This window comes from Salvia splendens, chromosome 5 (assembly GCF_004379255.2).
Source record: "Salvia splendens isolate huo1 chromosome 5, SspV2, whole genome shotgun sequence".
NCBI classification, from domain to species: domain Eukaryota; kingdom Viridiplantae; phylum Streptophyta; class Magnoliopsida; order Lamiales; family Lamiaceae; genus Salvia; species Salvia splendens.
Window position 1 is genome coordinate 5,553,323 of NC_056036.1, and position 18,520 is coordinate 5,571,842.

The following is an 18,520-nucleotide window of genomic DNA, read 5'->3' on the forward strand; positions in this document are numbered from 1 at the left end:
TGGGCGGATATGATTCAAAAATTCGTGAAAATAAGTAAATATGTTGAACGCGAAACAAATGGTAAATTTATAATTGTAATTTTGACAGCCTAATAATCTATTTAAGTCAATGATGGTGATGAAATCAGAAATATATTTAAGTTAGGATTAGAGTAACAAATTAGTTTAATGATATATCATGAAAACTATTTTAAATGTGCAAATAATGATAATACTTTAATCACGTATGAAGTATCAGAGCTTATTAAGAAATCACATACGTGCAAATGTGCCCACCCCGGCGAACTTTCTGCCCAAATGTGCAAAAACGTGCAAAATGTACGCCCGGGCGTTTTCCATGCCTCATTTCGCCCGGCCGCGCGTTTTCTCTGGACTCGTCATCTCTTCTGTGCGGCTTTAGTAAATCGGTCATAACTCTCTCCCCCGAACTCCGATTGAGGCATGCAAGATACCCACACGAAGCTCTTTCGAAGACGAAGACATTGGTGGTATTTTAAGAGCATTTGGACGTCATCTTGATAGGTTAATTACTGGTTGAATCTAGTTGTATATAAAATCCTCGATGCACGGCTTCCATGATCGTATCATAGTACCACGCAATGACGGAATTCATTCTCCAATTCGAATCTATATGATCGTCTAAATTTGGGGGTGCAAGCGGGAAGCACGTGTCAACACTTACAAAAGTTCTAGAATGTGATCACTAAGAGAAAAAAAAATTAATCACAATTTTTTAACAATATTAAATATTTAGAAAAAAAATGATACTCCTATAATTTGTTTTCAAACTGTTATTTAAACACATATTTATAATTTATTGGATATTTTTACATTTAATACCATATATAGTTTTAAGTAGTAGAAAAATATTAGTTTTAGTAGTTGTTATTTTTTATATAATGAAGAGTTAATTCCTTACGACGTCATTCCAAATGGAGTAGTACAGTTGGACGTAAGATTCAATATGTAATAATCGTAAACTTACACGTATATTTTGTTGCATATACTCCTTTCATCCCATTAAATATGCAACATTTGCTTTTCGACACGAGATTTTATGTAGTGTTATTTTGTGAATTAATGAAGAGAGAGTAAAGTAAGAGAGAAGAAAAAGTAGAGAGAATATTGTTTCCATTTTTAGAAACATTTCATTTTTAATGACACAAACCAAAAAGGAAAACGTTTCATTTCTAATGGGACAGAGGGAGAGGGAGTATGTTTTTAATAATTTACTTTGAAATCTAGAAACTAACTTATAAAAAGCCATAATTCGTAATCAAATATTTAATGAAAAAAGTAAAAAAAAATGAAGAAAAATAGTAAATATGTTAAATGCGAAATAAAGGGTAAATTAATTAGCATCGATTAAAAATAATGTCATGCTAATCATAACTAATTTAGAGGCACAGCTAACTAATTAAGAAAGATTGTCTTTTGACTCTATTTAATTGGTCAGTTGATACTTTGATTCCTATAAATAGAAAAGAGACTCTCTAAACCCTAAATGAAACATGGCAAAAACCCTAAAATCCATCCTGTTGATTCCTTATATCGCTCTATTGTCCACCATTTTGTGCTACTGCAAATGCGATAATGCAAGCAGCATGAGTGGGTTCACAACAGATCTCATCCACAGAGACTCTCCCCTTTCCCCTCTGTACGATCCTTCCCTGACGCAGGAGCAGCGCCTCGCCAACGCCAGGCAGCGATCACTCGCCCGGTCGAGACGGTACGCGGGCATCCTGTATGGGCTGAAGGTGACGCCCGAAGTGGCCCTCATTGAGGATAGAGCGACATACCTGATGCAGTTCTTCATGGGCACCCCCTTGAAGCAAGCCATGATGCTCCTTGACCCCGGCAGCAACTTGATCTGGACGCAGTGCCTCCCCTGCAAGAGATGCAAACCCCAGCAATTCCAACTCTTTGACCCACAATCCTCCACCACCTACAGATTTACCCGCTGCGACTCCGTCGCCTGCAGGCCTTCGGGGTGTCAGGGTACTCACATTATTCTATTCTAAAACCAATTTCTCAAAATATTTCATGTATTATGTTATGATTGGCACACACAAGGCTTTCACACACTCAATAAGATCACACACACACTCACTGTTGTATGAGATCACACAATGCAGAAAACACACACACTCACACTTTGAGTATTGAAGATGATAATCTTGGAGAGAAAACTGGAAAACTCTTTATTGATTAAACTCTACTCTAAACTACATACACGGTGAGCTATTTAAAGCTCTATAATCAAGTAGCAACTGCTACTAACTAACTACAAGAAGAATCAAGAAAGCAAGAAGAATAACCGCTACATCTCAGCTAACTAACTGCTGCTCCAACGGCTAGTTCGGCTAGGTTGCTTCTACCTTCTCGGTTCAAGACCGAACTCCTTCCTCGGTTCAAGACCGAACTCCTTCTCGGCTTACAACCGAACTCTTCCTTCTCGGCCCATTCCAGCTCCTTACAACCGAACTCTTCCTTCTCGGCCCATTCCAGCTCAACGCCGAGCTTCCTTACCGAGCTTCCATACCGAGCTTCCATACCGAGCTTCCTTACCGATGAGCTTACCGACTTCTGCCTTCTTCTTCTTCTTCTCGGCTAGTTCCAGGCTAGTTCCAGCTCGGTAAGCCGAGCTTACCGAACTCCTTTCTAGCCGAGCTTCTTCCAACTGAAATGAGCACTCCTTTATTACAATTCTCCACCTGAGGGCTCATCTCAGTTCTTGCACAAACATTGATCAATTTCTTGCAATGATCAAACTTGTCTCTACCTAGAGACTTTGTTAGCATGTCAGCCGGATTGTGCAAGGTGTTAATCTTAATCACCTTCACTCTCCCCTTTTCAATCTCATCTCTAATGAAATGCAACTTTATGTCTATGTGCTTGCTCCTTTCATGAAAACCCGGATGTTTAGCCAAGCACATAGCTGAGCTGCTGTCACAATGAATCACCATTGTCTTTTGGTCAAAACCAAAATCAGAAATCACTCCCTGAATCCAAAAACTCTCCTGTACGGCTGCAGTGAGAGCTATATACTCTGATTCTGTTGTTGAGAGAGCAACAACACTTTGCAACCCTGACTTCCAGCTGATTACAGTTCCAAACATGGTGAAAAGATAACCTGTTTGGGACTTTCTGTTGTCCAGGTTTGCAGCATAGTCTGCATCACAATAGCCCTGCACAACCTCCTCAGATTCACCTTCCCAGCCATTGAACACAATCCCCCAGTCCAGCTGATTCACCACAGCCAATAGAATCCTAATCGAAGTGTGCTTCACAACAGGTGCAAACACTTCATTGAAATCGATTCCCTCCTGCTGTGTAAAGCCTCTAGCCACCAGCCTTGCCTTGAACCTGATTCTGTCTTTATCAGTGGTTTCTACCTTCTTTTTAAACAACCACTTGCAACTGATCAGCTTCCTCTCCTTTCCATCTGTATTCAGCTTGGATTTGTCCACCAAAATCCATGTTTTGTTCTTGAGTAAAGACTCTATTTCCTCATTCATGGCTTCAATCCATCTTTCTCTATCTTTACTCTGCATAGCTTCTTTATATGTGAGTGGATCTGCACCATCAATACCTTCAGCTGCACACAGAGCATAATACACAACATCAGAGAACTTTGTTGGTGGCCTTGTTTCTCTTCTAACTCTGTCCCTTGCAAGCTGATAGTCCCTGATAGAGTCTGATATAGACTCCCCAGCCTGGTTGCCCTGAGTTGGAGCCTCTTCTTTATCTGAATCAGACTCACTCCCTGAGTCAATAACTCCACCTGCTCCTAGGCCAACCCCCACAGGCTCCACCTTGAAGAAATCACCCCCATCTTCATTGGAGTCCGGCTTATCTTTCAGGAATGGCATCTGATCCTCCAAGAACACCACATCCCTACTCACCAAGACCTTCTGCCTACCGGGCTCAATACACCAGAGCCTATACCCCTTAACACCTCTCTGATACCCCAGCAAGATACATTTCAGAGCCCTAGCTTCAAGCTTACTTTGCCTAGCATGAGCATAGGCTGCACACCCAAACACCTTGTATTTTGAGTAGTCACTGTGAGCTCCATACCACATGTAATCAGGAGTTTCAGATTTCAGGGCAGTAGATGGGCATTTATTGATGAGATAGGCTGCTGTATACACAGCCTCTCCCCAGAATCTGCTGCTCAAACCAGACCCAAGAAGTAGGCACCTCACCCTCTCTAGGATTGTCCTATTCATCCTCTCCACAACACCATTTTGCTGAGGATTACCAGGAACAGTCCGGTGCCTCTTCATACCCTTCTCTTTACAAAACAGATCAAACTCAGCAGACAAGAACTCTAGGCCATTGTCTGTCCTTAAGCATTTAACACTTCTACCCTTCTCTAGCTCAACCTCCTTACACCATATCTTGAACTTTGTGAGTGTTTCAGATTTTTCTTTAAGAATATATACCCACAACTTCCTTGTATAGTCATCAATGATAGCTAGATAATACTTTCCTCCACCAATTGAACACACCGGTGAAGGCCCCCAAAGGTCACTATGTATGTAGTCTAAAGGGGCTGTAGAAGAGTGAATACCTGTAGGATAGGGTGCCTTCTTAGCCTTTCCAAGTATACATTGCTCACAGGGGTCCATCTTGTTGAAATCTCCAGAGATCAGACCCTTCTTGATGAGTTCTTTCAAGCTTCCTTCGGCTGGGTGGCCCAATCTCTTGTGCCATAGCATTATGGAATCACTTGACACTGCATTGCTTTCTCCATCAACAGCCTTAGCCTTCAGATAATAGAGAATATGCTCTCTGTCAGCCTCCATCATCACTGCATCTCCAGATTTCACAAACAATTTTCCTTGACTCATCAATATGGTGAACCCTTTCTGTTCCAGCATTCCCAATGAAATGAGGTTCCTCTTCACTTCTGGAATATACCTCACCCCAGTTAGGATCTTTATAGAGCCATCTTGTAGGCTTAGCTTTACCTTCCCTATTCCTTTGATCTGACAGATGTGGTTATTACCAAGAACAACCGTACCCGATGCTTCTTGAAGATCATGAAACCAACTTCTATTGGGGCACATATGGAAGCTGCACCCCGAGTCCATTATCCACCTATGGCTGACCCCACTATCACTGATATTCATGAGTTGAGCCGGGGGATCAGCACTCTCCACACAATCAGATTGATTGTGTCCCTCAGAGGCCATCTTTCTCTTCCATGCATGACAATCTTTCTTCAAATGTCCAGGTTTCTTGCACCAATAGCAAGCTCTGGTTTCCTTCTGAGCATCTGAACTTGAGGGTTTAGGGCCCTCAAACTTCTTCTTGAAGTTCTGCTTCTTGAACTTCTTCACATTCAAGGCCTCTGCAGCTTGAACATTGGAGCTTGCAGAGCCTCTGTTGGCTGTCTTCTGGAGTTCTTTGGCCATCAAGGCTGAATAGACTTCTGCATAGGTGATAGGTTTATCTCTACCATAGATAATTGCATCACTTAGCTGGTCATACGAGCTAGGTAAGGCATTCAATGTGAGAATGGCCTTATCCTCATCTGAGATCTTGACATCAACAGATCCCAGGTCATCAATGATCTTGTTGAACTCCTCTAGCTGCTCAATGATGGACCTATCTCCAGAAAAACTATAGGCATACAGCCTCTTCTTGAGATACAGCCGGTTAGCCAAGGATTTGGCCAAGTAAACTTCATCTAACTTGTCCAAGATCTCCACCGCAGTCTTGGCTTCTTGAACTTCCCTCAAGACCTTATCTCCAAGGCACAGAATCACTGCAGAATGTGCCTTGAGCTGCATCTCCTCCATCTTTGCCTGAGCTTTTTCATCAAGCACTGGAGCCTTTCCTTTCTCCTCTGGTTTTGCAAGAACTGCCGCCAAGCCTTGTTGAATTAAAACCGCCTTCATCTTCATCTTCCACAGGCCATAATCATTCTTGCCTGTGAACTTTTCTGCATCAAGCCTTGCTGCCATCTCTGAAACCGTTTGATCCTCTGCAAATCAGTTTCAATATCCCTTTCCCACAGACGGCGCCACTTGTTATGATTGGCACACACAAGGCTTTCACACACTCAATAAGATCACACACACACTCACTGTTGTATGAGATCACACAATGCAGAAAACACACACACTCACACTTTGAGTATTGAAGATGATAATCTTGGAGAGAAAACTGGAAAACTCTTTATTGATTAAACTCTACTCTAAACTACATACACGGTGAGCTATTTAAAGCTCTATAATCAAGTAGCAACTGCTACTAACTAACTACAAGAAGAATCAAGAAAGCAAGAAGAATAACCGCTACATCTCAGCTAACTAACTGCTGCTCCAACGGCTAGTTCGGCTAGGTTGCTTCTACCTTCTCGGTTCAAGACCGAACTCCTTCCTCGGTTCAAGACCGAACTCCTTCTCGGCTTACAACCGAACTCTTCCTTCTCGGCCCATTCCAGCTCCTTACAACCGAACTCTTCCTTCTCGGCCCATTCCAGCTCAACGCCGAGCTTCCTTACCGAGCTTCCATACCGAGCTTCCTTACCGATGAGCTTACCGACTTCTGCCTTCTTCTTCTTCTTCTCGGCTAGTTCCAGGCTAGTTCCAGCTCGGTAAGCCGAGCTTACCGAACTCCTTTCTAGCCGAGCTTCTTCCAACTGAAATGAGCACTCCTTTATTACATATTATGTAGTATGTTTGATTTGGCAACAGGTACTGCGACCCGTGGGGGAAGAAGTGCCTGTTCAAGACTAACTACAGGGAGGGGTCGTACTCGAACGGATTGGTGGGGACAGACACCTTCAGCTTCCACTCGGGGGAGAGGGGGCTGATGAGCTTCCCTAAGATCGTGTTCGGGTGTGGAGTTGACAACTACGTCAGTTTTGATGGGCGTGAGTCCGGCATCGTGGGGCTGGGAGTGGGGCCGAGCTCGCTCCACAACCAATTAGGATACGACAAGTTCTCATACTGCCTCGTCCCAGCGACAGGCAAGTTCGAGACGAGCACGATGCATTTCGGGTCGGACGCGGTGGTTTCGGGTTGGGGAGTGGTGACGACGCCGCTGGTGGAGAGGAGCGTGTTCCACTACGTGAGGCTGGATGCGATCAGCGTGGGAAACAAGAGGTTTCGATTCGTTAGCCTTTGGCGAGGAGCCAACATGGCGATGGACTCGGGGTCGGTGATGACGCTGCTTCCGGTTGAATTCTACGATGAATTGGAGGTGGAGATTGCGAACTCCATCCCGCAGAGGGCGGTCAGGGATTTTAAAGACTGGCGGCTGTGCTACTCGGACAAGTTCGTGATGCCGAAGATCACGGTGCATTTCCAAGGGGCGGATGTGGAGTGGAAGCACGAGAATGCTTTTGTTAGAGTCAATCAGGATTATGAGTGCTTGGCGATGGAGCCTACCGACGATGGTTTTCATATTTACGGCGGCGTTGCTCAGGTTAACTACTTGGTAGGATTTGATGTCACCAGGAAGACGGTGTCCTTCAAGTCTGCTGAATGTGGAAGATAGAATATAATTTTTTGTTATGGAAGAATTTTTTTACAATAAGGAAACTAATCTTATTCTTAATCACTCCCTTCTGTAGTGATCACACGAACCACGAATTTCAATAAAGTCCCATTTTTTAAAAATACTACTACTACTATCAATTTACATTTAATATATTTACAAAAGTTGAAATGAAATAATATTTTCTTGTGTAATATCATATTCCGAAACTTTAGAACACTTTTTGATATGAACAAAATATTTAATTTTAAAATTAATACCAGTGTAATAATGATATAATTGACTTCAAAGTTTGTAATAAACAAAATATGATAGTAGTATATTCTAGAACACATTAGCAAGTAATATAAAAAAACTAAAAAACAAAGAAAAATTATTTAATAAAAAATAAATAAAACGCAATCTAATAAGTAATATAAATAATAAATACATTAATTATTCATATGAATTATTAAAGTCATATACATAACGCATAATACAAAATAGATACATGAATTTGAATCAGGAATTGATATAAATTTATAGACAAATTAATTTGGAAAAGAAGAAGTAAAGGCATAATTGTTTAGATTAAATAAATGTTGTCGTTAAAATTTTTTGCCTTTTTCTCTCATTTCCTTGTTTGACGGTTTCGGCAATTTTCTTCCTTTTCTTTAGCTCTTTAGCCATTTCTCATCATTTTCATCTCAAAATTCACATGAATTAAATCTTTCGAATTTGATCTCTTTTTTTACCTTTGTGTCATGTTTATTTCCTTCTTTCTTTCTCTAAATATTAATCGTGTATTAATAATATTTTTCCCAAATATTTAGGAGTACAATATCAATATATAATTTACAAAAATAAAGAAAATGTATAATAGTATTAAAAACAATTCGGGGTACAACTGTACCCCTTTTTCCCTACTGCATACCATTGCTTATATACTCCAGTTATCAAACGTCTAGAATTCTAGATGTGGTTGATTGTTAGAGCATGCGCAGCGGTGGCGTCCGTCGCCACCCCCGTCCGCGCCGCTGGTACGGACGCCATCCGCTGCCGCTGCGCTCGCGCCGCTGGCACGGCGCTGCACGATGTATTGAGCACGTCCGTGCCAGCGGACGCACACGTGGCGCGCTCCCATTCGTCAACGGCATAGCCGTTGTGTTTAAACATTTTTTATTTTTATTTTTTAAAAATCGGTTTTTTATTAAAAAAACCGATAAAAAATAAAAAAAAATTCACTTCCCCAAAAAAATATATCCGTTTATAACCGTTTTTACACCTTTTTAATTTTTTTTCATTTTTTTTACCCAAAAATATACACTTTCATCTATAAATACCCCCAATTTCACCCCAAAAATTCACATCAAACTACACAACTCTCATCATCATTCTCCAATATCCATTCTCATCTCCATTCTCTAATATCCATTTTCATCTTCATTCTCTCATACCCTACAACATCACTATGTCCGGCCAAGACGATAACCCTTCGGGCTCCCACGGTTGGAACCCCGAATGGTTCGGTTCACAACCGTTTCCTAGTCCGGAAACGGAATATTCGGCCCCTCCTCTCACCCAAGATTCGGGCGTTCCGGGTGGCTACCGGCCATACCCAATCGACGATCAAGGTGCCTCCGAAGGGCGCTACGGGTGGACACCGGAGCCTAGGCCTCGCGCCCCTTCCCAAATGCCGACTCCTCCATCTCGCGCCGGTGTCCGCACACCGTACTCACCGGCGGAGATGGAAAGATTGTTCAAGGCGTACTTGGAAATCTCCGAAGATGCGGTGGTTGGAACGAACCAATCCGGCGATCACTTTTGGTGGCGCGTCTCTAGCCGGTACAATGCAAACCGGCCGCCGGGAACGATCGAGCGCAACGAGAGTATGGTGCGCAACTGCATCGGCCGAGCCAACGAAGAAATTGGCAAGTTCAACGGCTATTTCATCCAGGAGTCCCGGAATGCCGGGAGCGGCCGAAGTGAGGTCGACATCATCACCGCCGCGCTGAGCACCTACCAATCCATGAACGGTAAGTCGTTCAAATATCTTAACGTTTGGCAGGAGACGCGGACGCACCCGAAGTATAAGGGAAGCATAACATCCTCCTCTAGCGGCTCCTCCAAACGATCAAGGTCGGTAGCCCTATCCGACTCCGGCTCAGAAGAAGTGGCTAGCCAACTCGCCGGAGCTAACTTGGGTAGCCCCGACGCCGGACCGAGCGGTTCCCAACGCCGCCTCCAAGGAAGGAAGAAGGCGGCGGCCAACGGTCGTCGCGGCTCGACTCCCGAAGCCACTCCCGAAGCCGCTCCCGCTCCCTATGTGCCACCTCCACCCCCGAACAACTCGCTGTGGATGCTCTTAAGCCAACTCAATATGGCCGATAGGTCATCTATGACCCCCACGCAACTTGAAACACACGAGACCATGATAAAAGGTCTCCAAAAACAATTGGGGTTGATCCCGCCGGATGCGTAGTCTTATTAGGAGTTTAATTATGTAATTTTTAATTTTTAGGATTTTAATTATGTAATTTTTAATTTTAAGGAGTTTAATTATGTAATTTTTAATTTTTAGGATTTTAATTATGTATTTTTTAATTTTATTTGTAATTTGTAATATTTATTGTGGTTTTTAAATGGATTTTAATATTATGGAAATGTTTTTGTTTAATTGAATTTTATATTAATTGTGCTCGTCCTTGCGGAAGAGCACAGTTGTGGGTGTTGTGCTCTTGCCAGAGAGCATGCATGAATAGTACCGCCCGGACCCACAACCGTGCCGCTGGCAAGAGCACGGTTATGAATGCTCTTAAACTCTCACACCACACAAGTTTATTTAGAATGGTGTGTCCTAAATACATTTAGTTTCAAATTCTTTAATTTTTTCAATTAATTATTTTATGAAAAAAATCATTATAAATTTACAGTCGTCGAACACAATTATTTCAAGAAAACACAAAATTCCAATATATATCCGTAAAACTATGATTTACTTAAAAATCAATTTTTAAACTTTTATCTATATGTATTACTAGAAACAGGATTATCAGAAACCTTTTATGGAACACTTGAACTGAAATTGAATGAAAAATTAGTTCTTAATTTAATTAAAAAAGAAATTTGAGATAAATATAATTTGGTGAACTTCTATCAATTCTGTGTGACCAATGAAGGCGGCAAGGCAATTGGGTAATCTATTTTGGAGAAGTGGAGACAAGTACACTCCAATCTCAAATGCACTATCTTCTCCAGCTAACAGGAAAGATCTGCAGAAAATCCACTCTCTCCTGATCACTCTTGGTTTGCAGAACTCTGCAACCTTCTTAGGCATATTGATCACCAAATACTCCCAATTCAAAGATACTCATTCCGCTTTATTAGTTTTTGGTGGGATTTCTCCTCAAAACGATGTCTATGTGTGGAATACGATCATTAGAGCGATGACCCACAACAGTTGCTACACAAAAGCATTAGAATTTTACGCGGAAATGAGAGAATTGGGGGTGAAGCCTGATAATTACACATTCCCTTCTGTGATCAATGCTTGTGGGAGTTTGGTGGATTTTGAGAAAGGGAGAGTTGTTCATGACCATGTTGTGGAGTTGGGTCTTCAATTTGATATGTATATAAGTAATGCCCTGATAGATATGTATGCAAGGTGTAATGAATTTGGGCGTGCTCGGCTAGTGTTTGATGGAATGCTCCACAGAGATATTGTATCTTGGAACAGTTTGATTTCTGGATATGCTTCTCATGGCTACTTCAAGGAAGCATTGGAAGTTTATCATCAACTGAGAATGGTTGGTTTGTTGCCTGATTCATTTTCATTATCGAACGCCTTACTGTCTTGTGGCGGATTAGGGGAGGTTGTAGAGGGTGAAGTAGTTCACTCCTTGGTTGAGAAGCTTGGAACATGTAGAGATGTAAATGTCAGCAATGCATTGCTGGCGATGTATTGTAAGTGTGATGTGCTGGCTAACTGCAGGAGGATTTTTAGTGAGATGGTTCATCGAGATAGTGTCACATGGAATACCATTATTAGTTCATATTTCGAATCAGGTTTGTATCATGAGTCGATGAGGTTATTCTTGGAGATGGTGAGACATTCTAAACCAGATATTTTGACAATCACATCCGTTCTTCGTGCTTGTACCTGTGTTGGGGACTTGAATATGGGAAGATATGTCCATGATTACATGGTTAACAATGGATATGAGTGCAATATAATGGCCACTAATATTGTTATCAACATGTATGCAAAGTGTGGTGATGTGTTCCAAGCAAGGCAAGTGTTTGAAAACACCAAAAACCAGGATTTGGTGTCATGGAACTCACTTCTTGATGGATATGTTGAAAATCAGTTGTATCAGGAAGCAATAGAGTTTTTCAGGAAGATGAGGACAAATTTTCAACCTGATTTTGTCACATATGTGACACTACTTTCTATGTCTTCTGGACTAACAAACCTGAATTTGACTGAGGAACTCCACTGCGATATAATAAAACGAGGGTTTGGTTCCACTCAAATTGTTGGTAACGCTCTTGTGGATGTGTATGCCAAATGTGGAAAAGGAGAGGATTCTTTCAAACAGTTTGAGAGTATGAAATTTCGAGATACAGTTACATGGAACTCAATAATTTCATCATGCAGTCACTCTGATAGCCGTATTCTTGGTCTTAGAATGCTTAGCAAGATGAGATTAGAGGGGATAATACCAGATATACCTACTTTTCTAAATTCATTGCCTTTGTGTTCTTATCTCATGGCCAAGCGACAAGGGAAGGAGATGCATTGCTGCATTTTCAAATTTGGTTTTGATTCCAATATTCCTATTGGAAATGCTTTGATTGAAATGTACTCGAATACTGGGAGCTTAAGAAATTCAATACTGGTGTTTGAGAAAATGAAAGAGAGGGATTTAGTTTCATGGACGGCAATTATTTCATCATATGGGATGTATGGTGAAGGAAGAAAAGCTCTTGAAGCTTTTGAGCACATGAAGGCAGCTGGTATTCTTCCAGATCATATTGTCTTCATTGCTGTTCTGTACGCATGCAGCCATTCTGGTTTGGTGCAAGAAGGTCGTATTTGCTTTGAGCAAATGAAGAGAGAACACAATATTGTGCCTAGGATGGAACACTATGCCTGCATAGTTGATCTTCTATCAAGGTCTGGCCTCTTGGCTGAAGCCGAGGAGTTCATTTCTTTAATGCCATTGAAGCCTGATGCAAGTATATGGGGAGTACTACTCAGTGCCTGCCGAGCCAATGGAGACATGAAGATTGCAGAACGTGTTGCAGAACGCGTTCTTCAACTAGATACTAGTGATCCAGGATATCATGTTTTGGCCTCAAATGTATATGCTGCCTCGGGAAGGTGGGATCAAGTGGGAGTGATAAGGAAATCCTTCAAAGCTAATGGACTCAAAAAAGACCCTGGTTGTAGTTGGCTGGAGATTTCCACACTGTCGCAAAATACATATCAAAAATCATGATTTGGAAATACTAGTCAGAGATGCAAGCCACTTTCATCTATAAAAGGACAACCTGTTGCTGTAGCCTGTAGGTATTATTGGTGATTGCATCCCACATATGAACCTTTTATTGCAGGTATCATTGGGTTCGAATGTCTTTCCTCTGGTTTCGTTGCGTAAATTTAATTCTGAGCTAATTTACTAATAAAAGGGTTCAAGAAATTTAGGAGGAAAAGTGAGTTTAGACAAGATGCCTGTCATATGCTACAAGATAGTTTTCTCTTTGTCCATTAAATCTATGCTCTTCAAAGTCGAAGAACTTTTGATCTTGTTATAGAGTACATCTTACCTGAATTACATGTTGTTGAATGTGCAGAAGATCATCTGTATGGTACTAGACCATGGAAAGGCAGACAAAGTAAGTGCTTGGTATAAAATTCCATCTTGTTATTATGACCACCTACCTGAAGGTAAATTATGCAGGTTTTTGTCACTACAAATATCAGTATGTCGTCATGTAGTCCCAGTGATTTATACACATACATAATATATAAAGATTCTGTACATGGATTCAATCTATTTGCCCTTAATCCTTATGATGATATGAATAAACATTGGACTTTTTCTTGATCACTGTGTTTGTTGATTGTTCCTTATTGCCTCGTCTATATTAAAATAGAGTTTCATCTTCAGATTCTACTGCCATAATATATATAGAACCTAACAAAATGAAGTTTCTTAACCATCTCATGACTCATTAGACGCAACATCTGAAATAATTTTTATATCGATCTTTACTTCATAGGACAACATCAACTATTATTAAGTGAAACTGTGAATAATATTATAAACTGAAAAACTTAATTCTGTTTCATGGAGCTTGTTTGAGGTAGCGTTCCCGAATGACCTTAAATTTCTCAACCATCTTGTCTCGAGGTGGCCAGCACTCTGTTATAACTGGATCATCAGAGAACTTATTAATCCATGCTGATAATAGTGGGAATTTCTCTGCATCTACTAATTTCAGGTCAATTATCTCTTCCAGTATGCTGATCAAGTTGCCCATCCACCCAAATGCAAGATCAACATAGCCAATGGCCTCGCCTCCAAAAAAATTCTTACCCTTTAGCTGCTCTTCTAGGAATTTCAGATTCTCCGTCAGTGGACCAATAGCCTCCTCTTGGTCTTTTCCCTCAGAGGTGAAGACCCTCCATGCCGATGGCATAACCTGATTTTCACAAAGTGTAGGTGAGATTATATCTCTTACCTAGATTAATAGCATCAAATATTGTTGCCTAGACTACAAGCGTTCTAATCTTATAGACTCTGATGTGAAGCAATTTGTGTATACCTTGTCATCTCCGAAATTGGCCCAAAACCGAGCCATGGCTTTCTCATGAGGATCTTGGGGAAGAAGAGGAGGCTGCTTCCACACATCATCGATGTATTCAAGAATCACTAGGGACTCACAAACTGGCCTTCCGTTGTGCAGGAGAACGGGGACCTTCTTGTGCACAGGATTGTACTCGAGGAGTGAAGCACTCTTTTTTGTCATATCCTCCAGTACTGTTTCGTACTCCAAGCCTTTAATCTTCAAAGCATGTACCACCCTCAAAGCATAAGGACTTGACCATGTCCTCAGCAGCTTCAGATCTTCTGCCATTTTCCCTTTGACAGATGGTTAGTGCTTATCAGTCCTATTTATATGGACTCACTTTCCTTCAGCTTTTGTATGTGTATCAAGTTTATACTGTTAATGATTTCCATTATTTGTTTGTATTTTTCCAAAGTATTGGACTGGGCCCGCTTTTGTGTCAATAATTTTCATGATTTTGGCAGGCCAGATAAAGGCTGATGAGGAATCAAACTTTTTGTTTGTCTGTTATGGATGCATGCCATTATCTACTGTCTACTGCGAATATTTATAAATATTTGCAGTCTGCTTCCGGTTCCACTATTTTCAAATCGTGAACCGGCGATTTTCAAAATGTATGTTCTTTTTTACAAAGAATATTCCATTGCAAGGACTAAAGTTGTGGTGACCCTACGTATTTTTGGATTTTTTAAAATTGCCCATTCTCCCTTTTTGTTTGATATGAAAGAAGTTGAAGTTGACTTCATTTTACCTCGCATATTTTGGGGTTTATGTGGGAGAATTTATAACATGGTTATCAATTTCTTGCCGAATTTGTCTTCGTACTTACGGAGACAAAGGATTTCGGCTGCTGATGCACTGTTGTACCCATTCTTCCATCTGCAACACAATCAATGAAATTTTCTATTCTGTCACTACTGCAAAGGTTTTCAGCTTATTCATAGAGGAAACAAACTCATGCACTATACTTGTAGTACCCTTGTATTTGAAACTCATTTGATTTCTAGCACAAGTGTAACCTCCATCTCTAACTATAACTAGATTGTTACCTGTTATAAATCTTGCGTTGCCCCTCAGCAGCCTCTCCAAATATCTTGCTAACCTCTTGAGGCAGCAGATTCTTATTCCATAGGAATCTCCTGTAGGTAGACCTCCTATTGTGGCTGCTGAACATATGATCATCCCTGCGATCATGGCCCGTGCAGCATGTTTGATCCCGTGCAGCATTTCGCTTAGACTTATCTCCAAAAGGGCAGACAGTTTCCATTTTAAGGTTGGTGATGCTCCCTTCATTCACACACCAAATCTCTAGCAGCAAATCTATAAGTTTCTAAAAATATCCATATAATTTTTTTCCTTACCAAACTAGTACATTCTAAATTATGTAAAAGCTTTCTAATTAGCATGATTCAGTGATCAAGATATCAATATATGCATAGAAACAGGTTGGAAATACTCGGATCAAGACTGAGAACATCCTCAAACATCATACATGTCTGAAATGATAATGTCACACAATGTAACCTGGTCACATGCATATTGTACAATCACAGCACAAAGCCATGACATGAGGAAAACTAACAAAATAATTCCAAAAAAAAGCCAAATTCAGACTGAGTTGGCTAACGGAATCTCGGAGGAGCCACTGGTGGTGGAGGGGTGCCTGGAGATCTGGTGGTTGACGGCGGCGGGAGCCGGGGGGCTAGCTGCGCAGCAACAACGCATGAGGGTGTACAAATAGGTGAGGAGCCAGAAGATCCAGGGGGCGCCGATGAGGAAGAGGGCGGCGGACGGGTGCCACGGCTTCGAGAGGCTCGGTACGAACACATAGATCACGAGGATGACGCCGCCGGTGGTCACGCACAGGAAGAACACGGCGAAGACCAACGGCACCCTCACGTCTCCTTCCTTATCATTCTCCATTGACGCCCTCTCACACAAAATATTTAAAAAAAAAACTATCTCTCTCTCTATATCTCTTTCTATATTATGTATATATGTGTGTGTTTTTCTATGTTTTTTTTATTACTATATACGTCGTTTGTCGACGATCATCTGATCATGCAGGCGTATGTATATAATTAAGGAACGCGCAATCAGATATGTGTTTGTTACCTCATCTTCTGATCTCTCTCTGTCAACAATGGTGAGTTTCCTTTTTGTGTTTGTCTGAATTGGGTTGCCGGTTTCAGGCAACCAGGGAAAGATGAGAAGATGAGCGCACCGATTCAAGAATAAAGGCCTCCGAAACCGCAGGTGTTTTTTATGTTTCCATTTTACCACTTTTTAACCCTCTCTATTCCAATTACTTTTTCCATCTTTTTCTATTTTTATACAATCTAATTCATCACACCACGTGTGCTATATTCATACTCCATTATTTGTTGAATTACTCAACTTCTCCTTTTCTTTTCCTATTTTTTAAAAAGTTTTGGTGAAATTAAAGAGTTACTGTATTTGATACTATGATCTTATCAAATTCTATTGATTGTTGCTAATGATGTGTTATACCCAATGGGTAATGGTGTTTGATCAATAGTGATTAGTTATAATGAGGCATCGACTTGATTAGTAAATTGAATGTTAATGGAATGCTTTCAGTAATTAGTTTACTGATCTGCTGATGGTGATGCTGAAGATTGCAGGATGACCATGAGTGTTAGAGCATCTGCATCGCTGCTCGATGCGTCGGACGGCGTCCGTGCCGCTGGCACGGCATTGTGCTGTCTGCCACTGTGCTCTTGCCGACGGCACGGCGCTGCTCGATGCATCGAGTGCCGTTGGCATTTTCATTTTATTATTTTTTTAAAAAAAATCAAATTTAATTTAAAAAATCGTCTTTAAATTAAAAAATATATTTTCCCACTTCCCAATAAATTATATCCGTTTTCTCACAACTTTTAGTTAATTTTTCAATTTTTTTTTCAAAATTCACATTTTCATCTATAAATACCTCCATTTCCACAAAAAATTTTCCCACCACACTACACAGTTCTCATCTAAATTCTCTCATCAATTCTCAATCTTTCACTCTTACAAAAAAAATGTCCGGCTCCAGCGATCACCCCTCCGACTCCCGCGGTTGGAACCACGAATGGTTCGGCTCAACACCATTCCCTAGTTCGGAAACGCAATCCTCGACCCCTCCTCAAACCCAAGGTTCTTAAATTCCGGGTGGTTACCGGCCTACCTGGTGGACGACTAAGATGCCCCCGATGGGCGATACGGGTGGGCACCTGAACCCGGATCGGGAGGGAGCGGCGGCACTCAAACTCCTCCTACTCCTACTCCTCGTGGTGTTCGTGTTCAGGGTCGTGGCGGTGACACTCACGTCCGCACCCCGTACACTCCGGGGGAGATGGATCAGATATTCAAAGCCTATTTGGCAATCTCCGAAGATCCGGAGGTTGACACGAACCAAAGCGGGGATAGATTTTGGTTCCGCGTCTCTCGCCGGTACAATAAACACCGACCGAATGGAACCATCGAGCGCAATGAGAGTATGGTGCGCAATGCCATCTTCAGAGCCAACGAAGAAATCCAAAAATTCCAGTAGTATTACCTCCAGGAGCGGGGAGCGGCAGGAGCGAGCTTGACATCATCAGTGCCGCCTTGGCGACCTACCAATCCCAACATTACAAACCATTTAAGTACCGCAACGCTTGGCAGGAGGTGTGTGTGCATCCGAAGTATAAGGGAAGCGTATCATCCTCCTCCAGCTCCTCCAGCAAACGGTCGAGGTCGGTATCCCTATCCGCCGCCGGCGAGGATGAGCTGGCTAGCCAGCTTGCCGGAGCAACTTGGGTAGCCCGGAAGCCGGCCCGAGCAGTTCCCAACGCCGGCCGCAAGGAAGGAAACAGGCGACGGCCAACCGCCGTCGCGCCACTCTAGCTTCCGCTCCCTTTGTACCACCTCAACCCCCCCACCAACTCGTTGTGGACCCTCTTGGCTTAACTCAATATGGCCGAGACGTCTCACATGTCTCCGGAGCAACTTGAAGCACATCGGGCAATCATACGAGGTCTCCGACAAACATTGGGGATAGGACCAGAGAATTGTCTTCCACCGGGGTAATTTTTAGCCTTTAATTATGTAATTTTTAATTTGTAGGATTTTAATTATGTAATTTTTATTTTTTAGGATTTTAAATATGTAATTTTTATTTTTAGGA

The 18,520-nt window shown here is 41.7% G+C and overlaps 3 protein-coding genes across 6 annotated transcripts; 2 read left to right on the plus strand and 1 right to left on the minus strand.

Annotated features, from left to right (window-relative positions):
* The first annotated feature begins 1,511 nt into the window (after positions 1 to 1,511).
* On the plus strand, positions 1,512 to 7,515 carry LOC121803068 (aspartic proteinase CDR1-like). The gene is made up of 2 exons (XM_042202779.1): positions 1,512 to 1,990; positions 6,711 to 7,515. The coding sequence occupies exons 1-2, from the start codon at positions 1,512 to 1,514 to the stop codon at positions 7,513 to 7,515; spliced, it is 1,284 nt and encodes a 427-aa protein (XP_042058713.1).
* Positions 7,516 to 10,667: 3,152 nt separating this feature from the next.
* On the plus strand, positions 10,668 to 15,754 carry LOC121804390 (pentatricopeptide repeat-containing protein At3g03580-like). 4 transcript variants are annotated; one of them, XM_042203909.1, is made up of 5 exons: positions 10,668 to 13,110; positions 13,351 to 13,444; positions 14,002 to 14,222; positions 14,467 to 14,654; positions 15,495 to 15,754. In XM_042203909.1, the coding sequence occupies exon 1, from the start codon at positions 10,668 to 10,670 to the stop codon at positions 12,993 to 12,995; it is 2,328 nt and encodes a 775-aa protein (XP_042059843.1). In that variant the 3' UTR covers positions 12,996 to 13,110; positions 13,351 to 13,444; positions 14,002 to 14,222; positions 14,467 to 14,654; positions 15,495 to 15,754. The 4 variants fall into 4 exon arrangements, with proteins under 4 accessions (XP_042059843.1, XP_042059845.1, XP_042059844.1 ...); XM_042203911.1 differs by having other exon boundaries at positions 14,020 to 14,222; XM_042203910.1 differs by having other exon boundaries at positions 13,351 to 13,392.
* On the minus strand, positions 13,713 to 14,637 carry LOC121804395 (glutathione transferase GST 23-like). The gene is made up of 2 exons (XM_042203917.1): positions 14,326 to 14,637; positions 13,713 to 14,202 (listed from the first exon to the last, which is right to left on the minus strand). The coding sequence occupies exons 1-2, from the start codon at positions 14,635 to 14,637 to the stop codon at positions 13,846 to 13,848; spliced, it is 669 nt and encodes a 222-aa protein (XP_042059851.1). The 3' UTR covers positions 13,713 to 13,845.
* Positions 15,755 to 18,520: the final 2,766 nt, after the last annotated feature.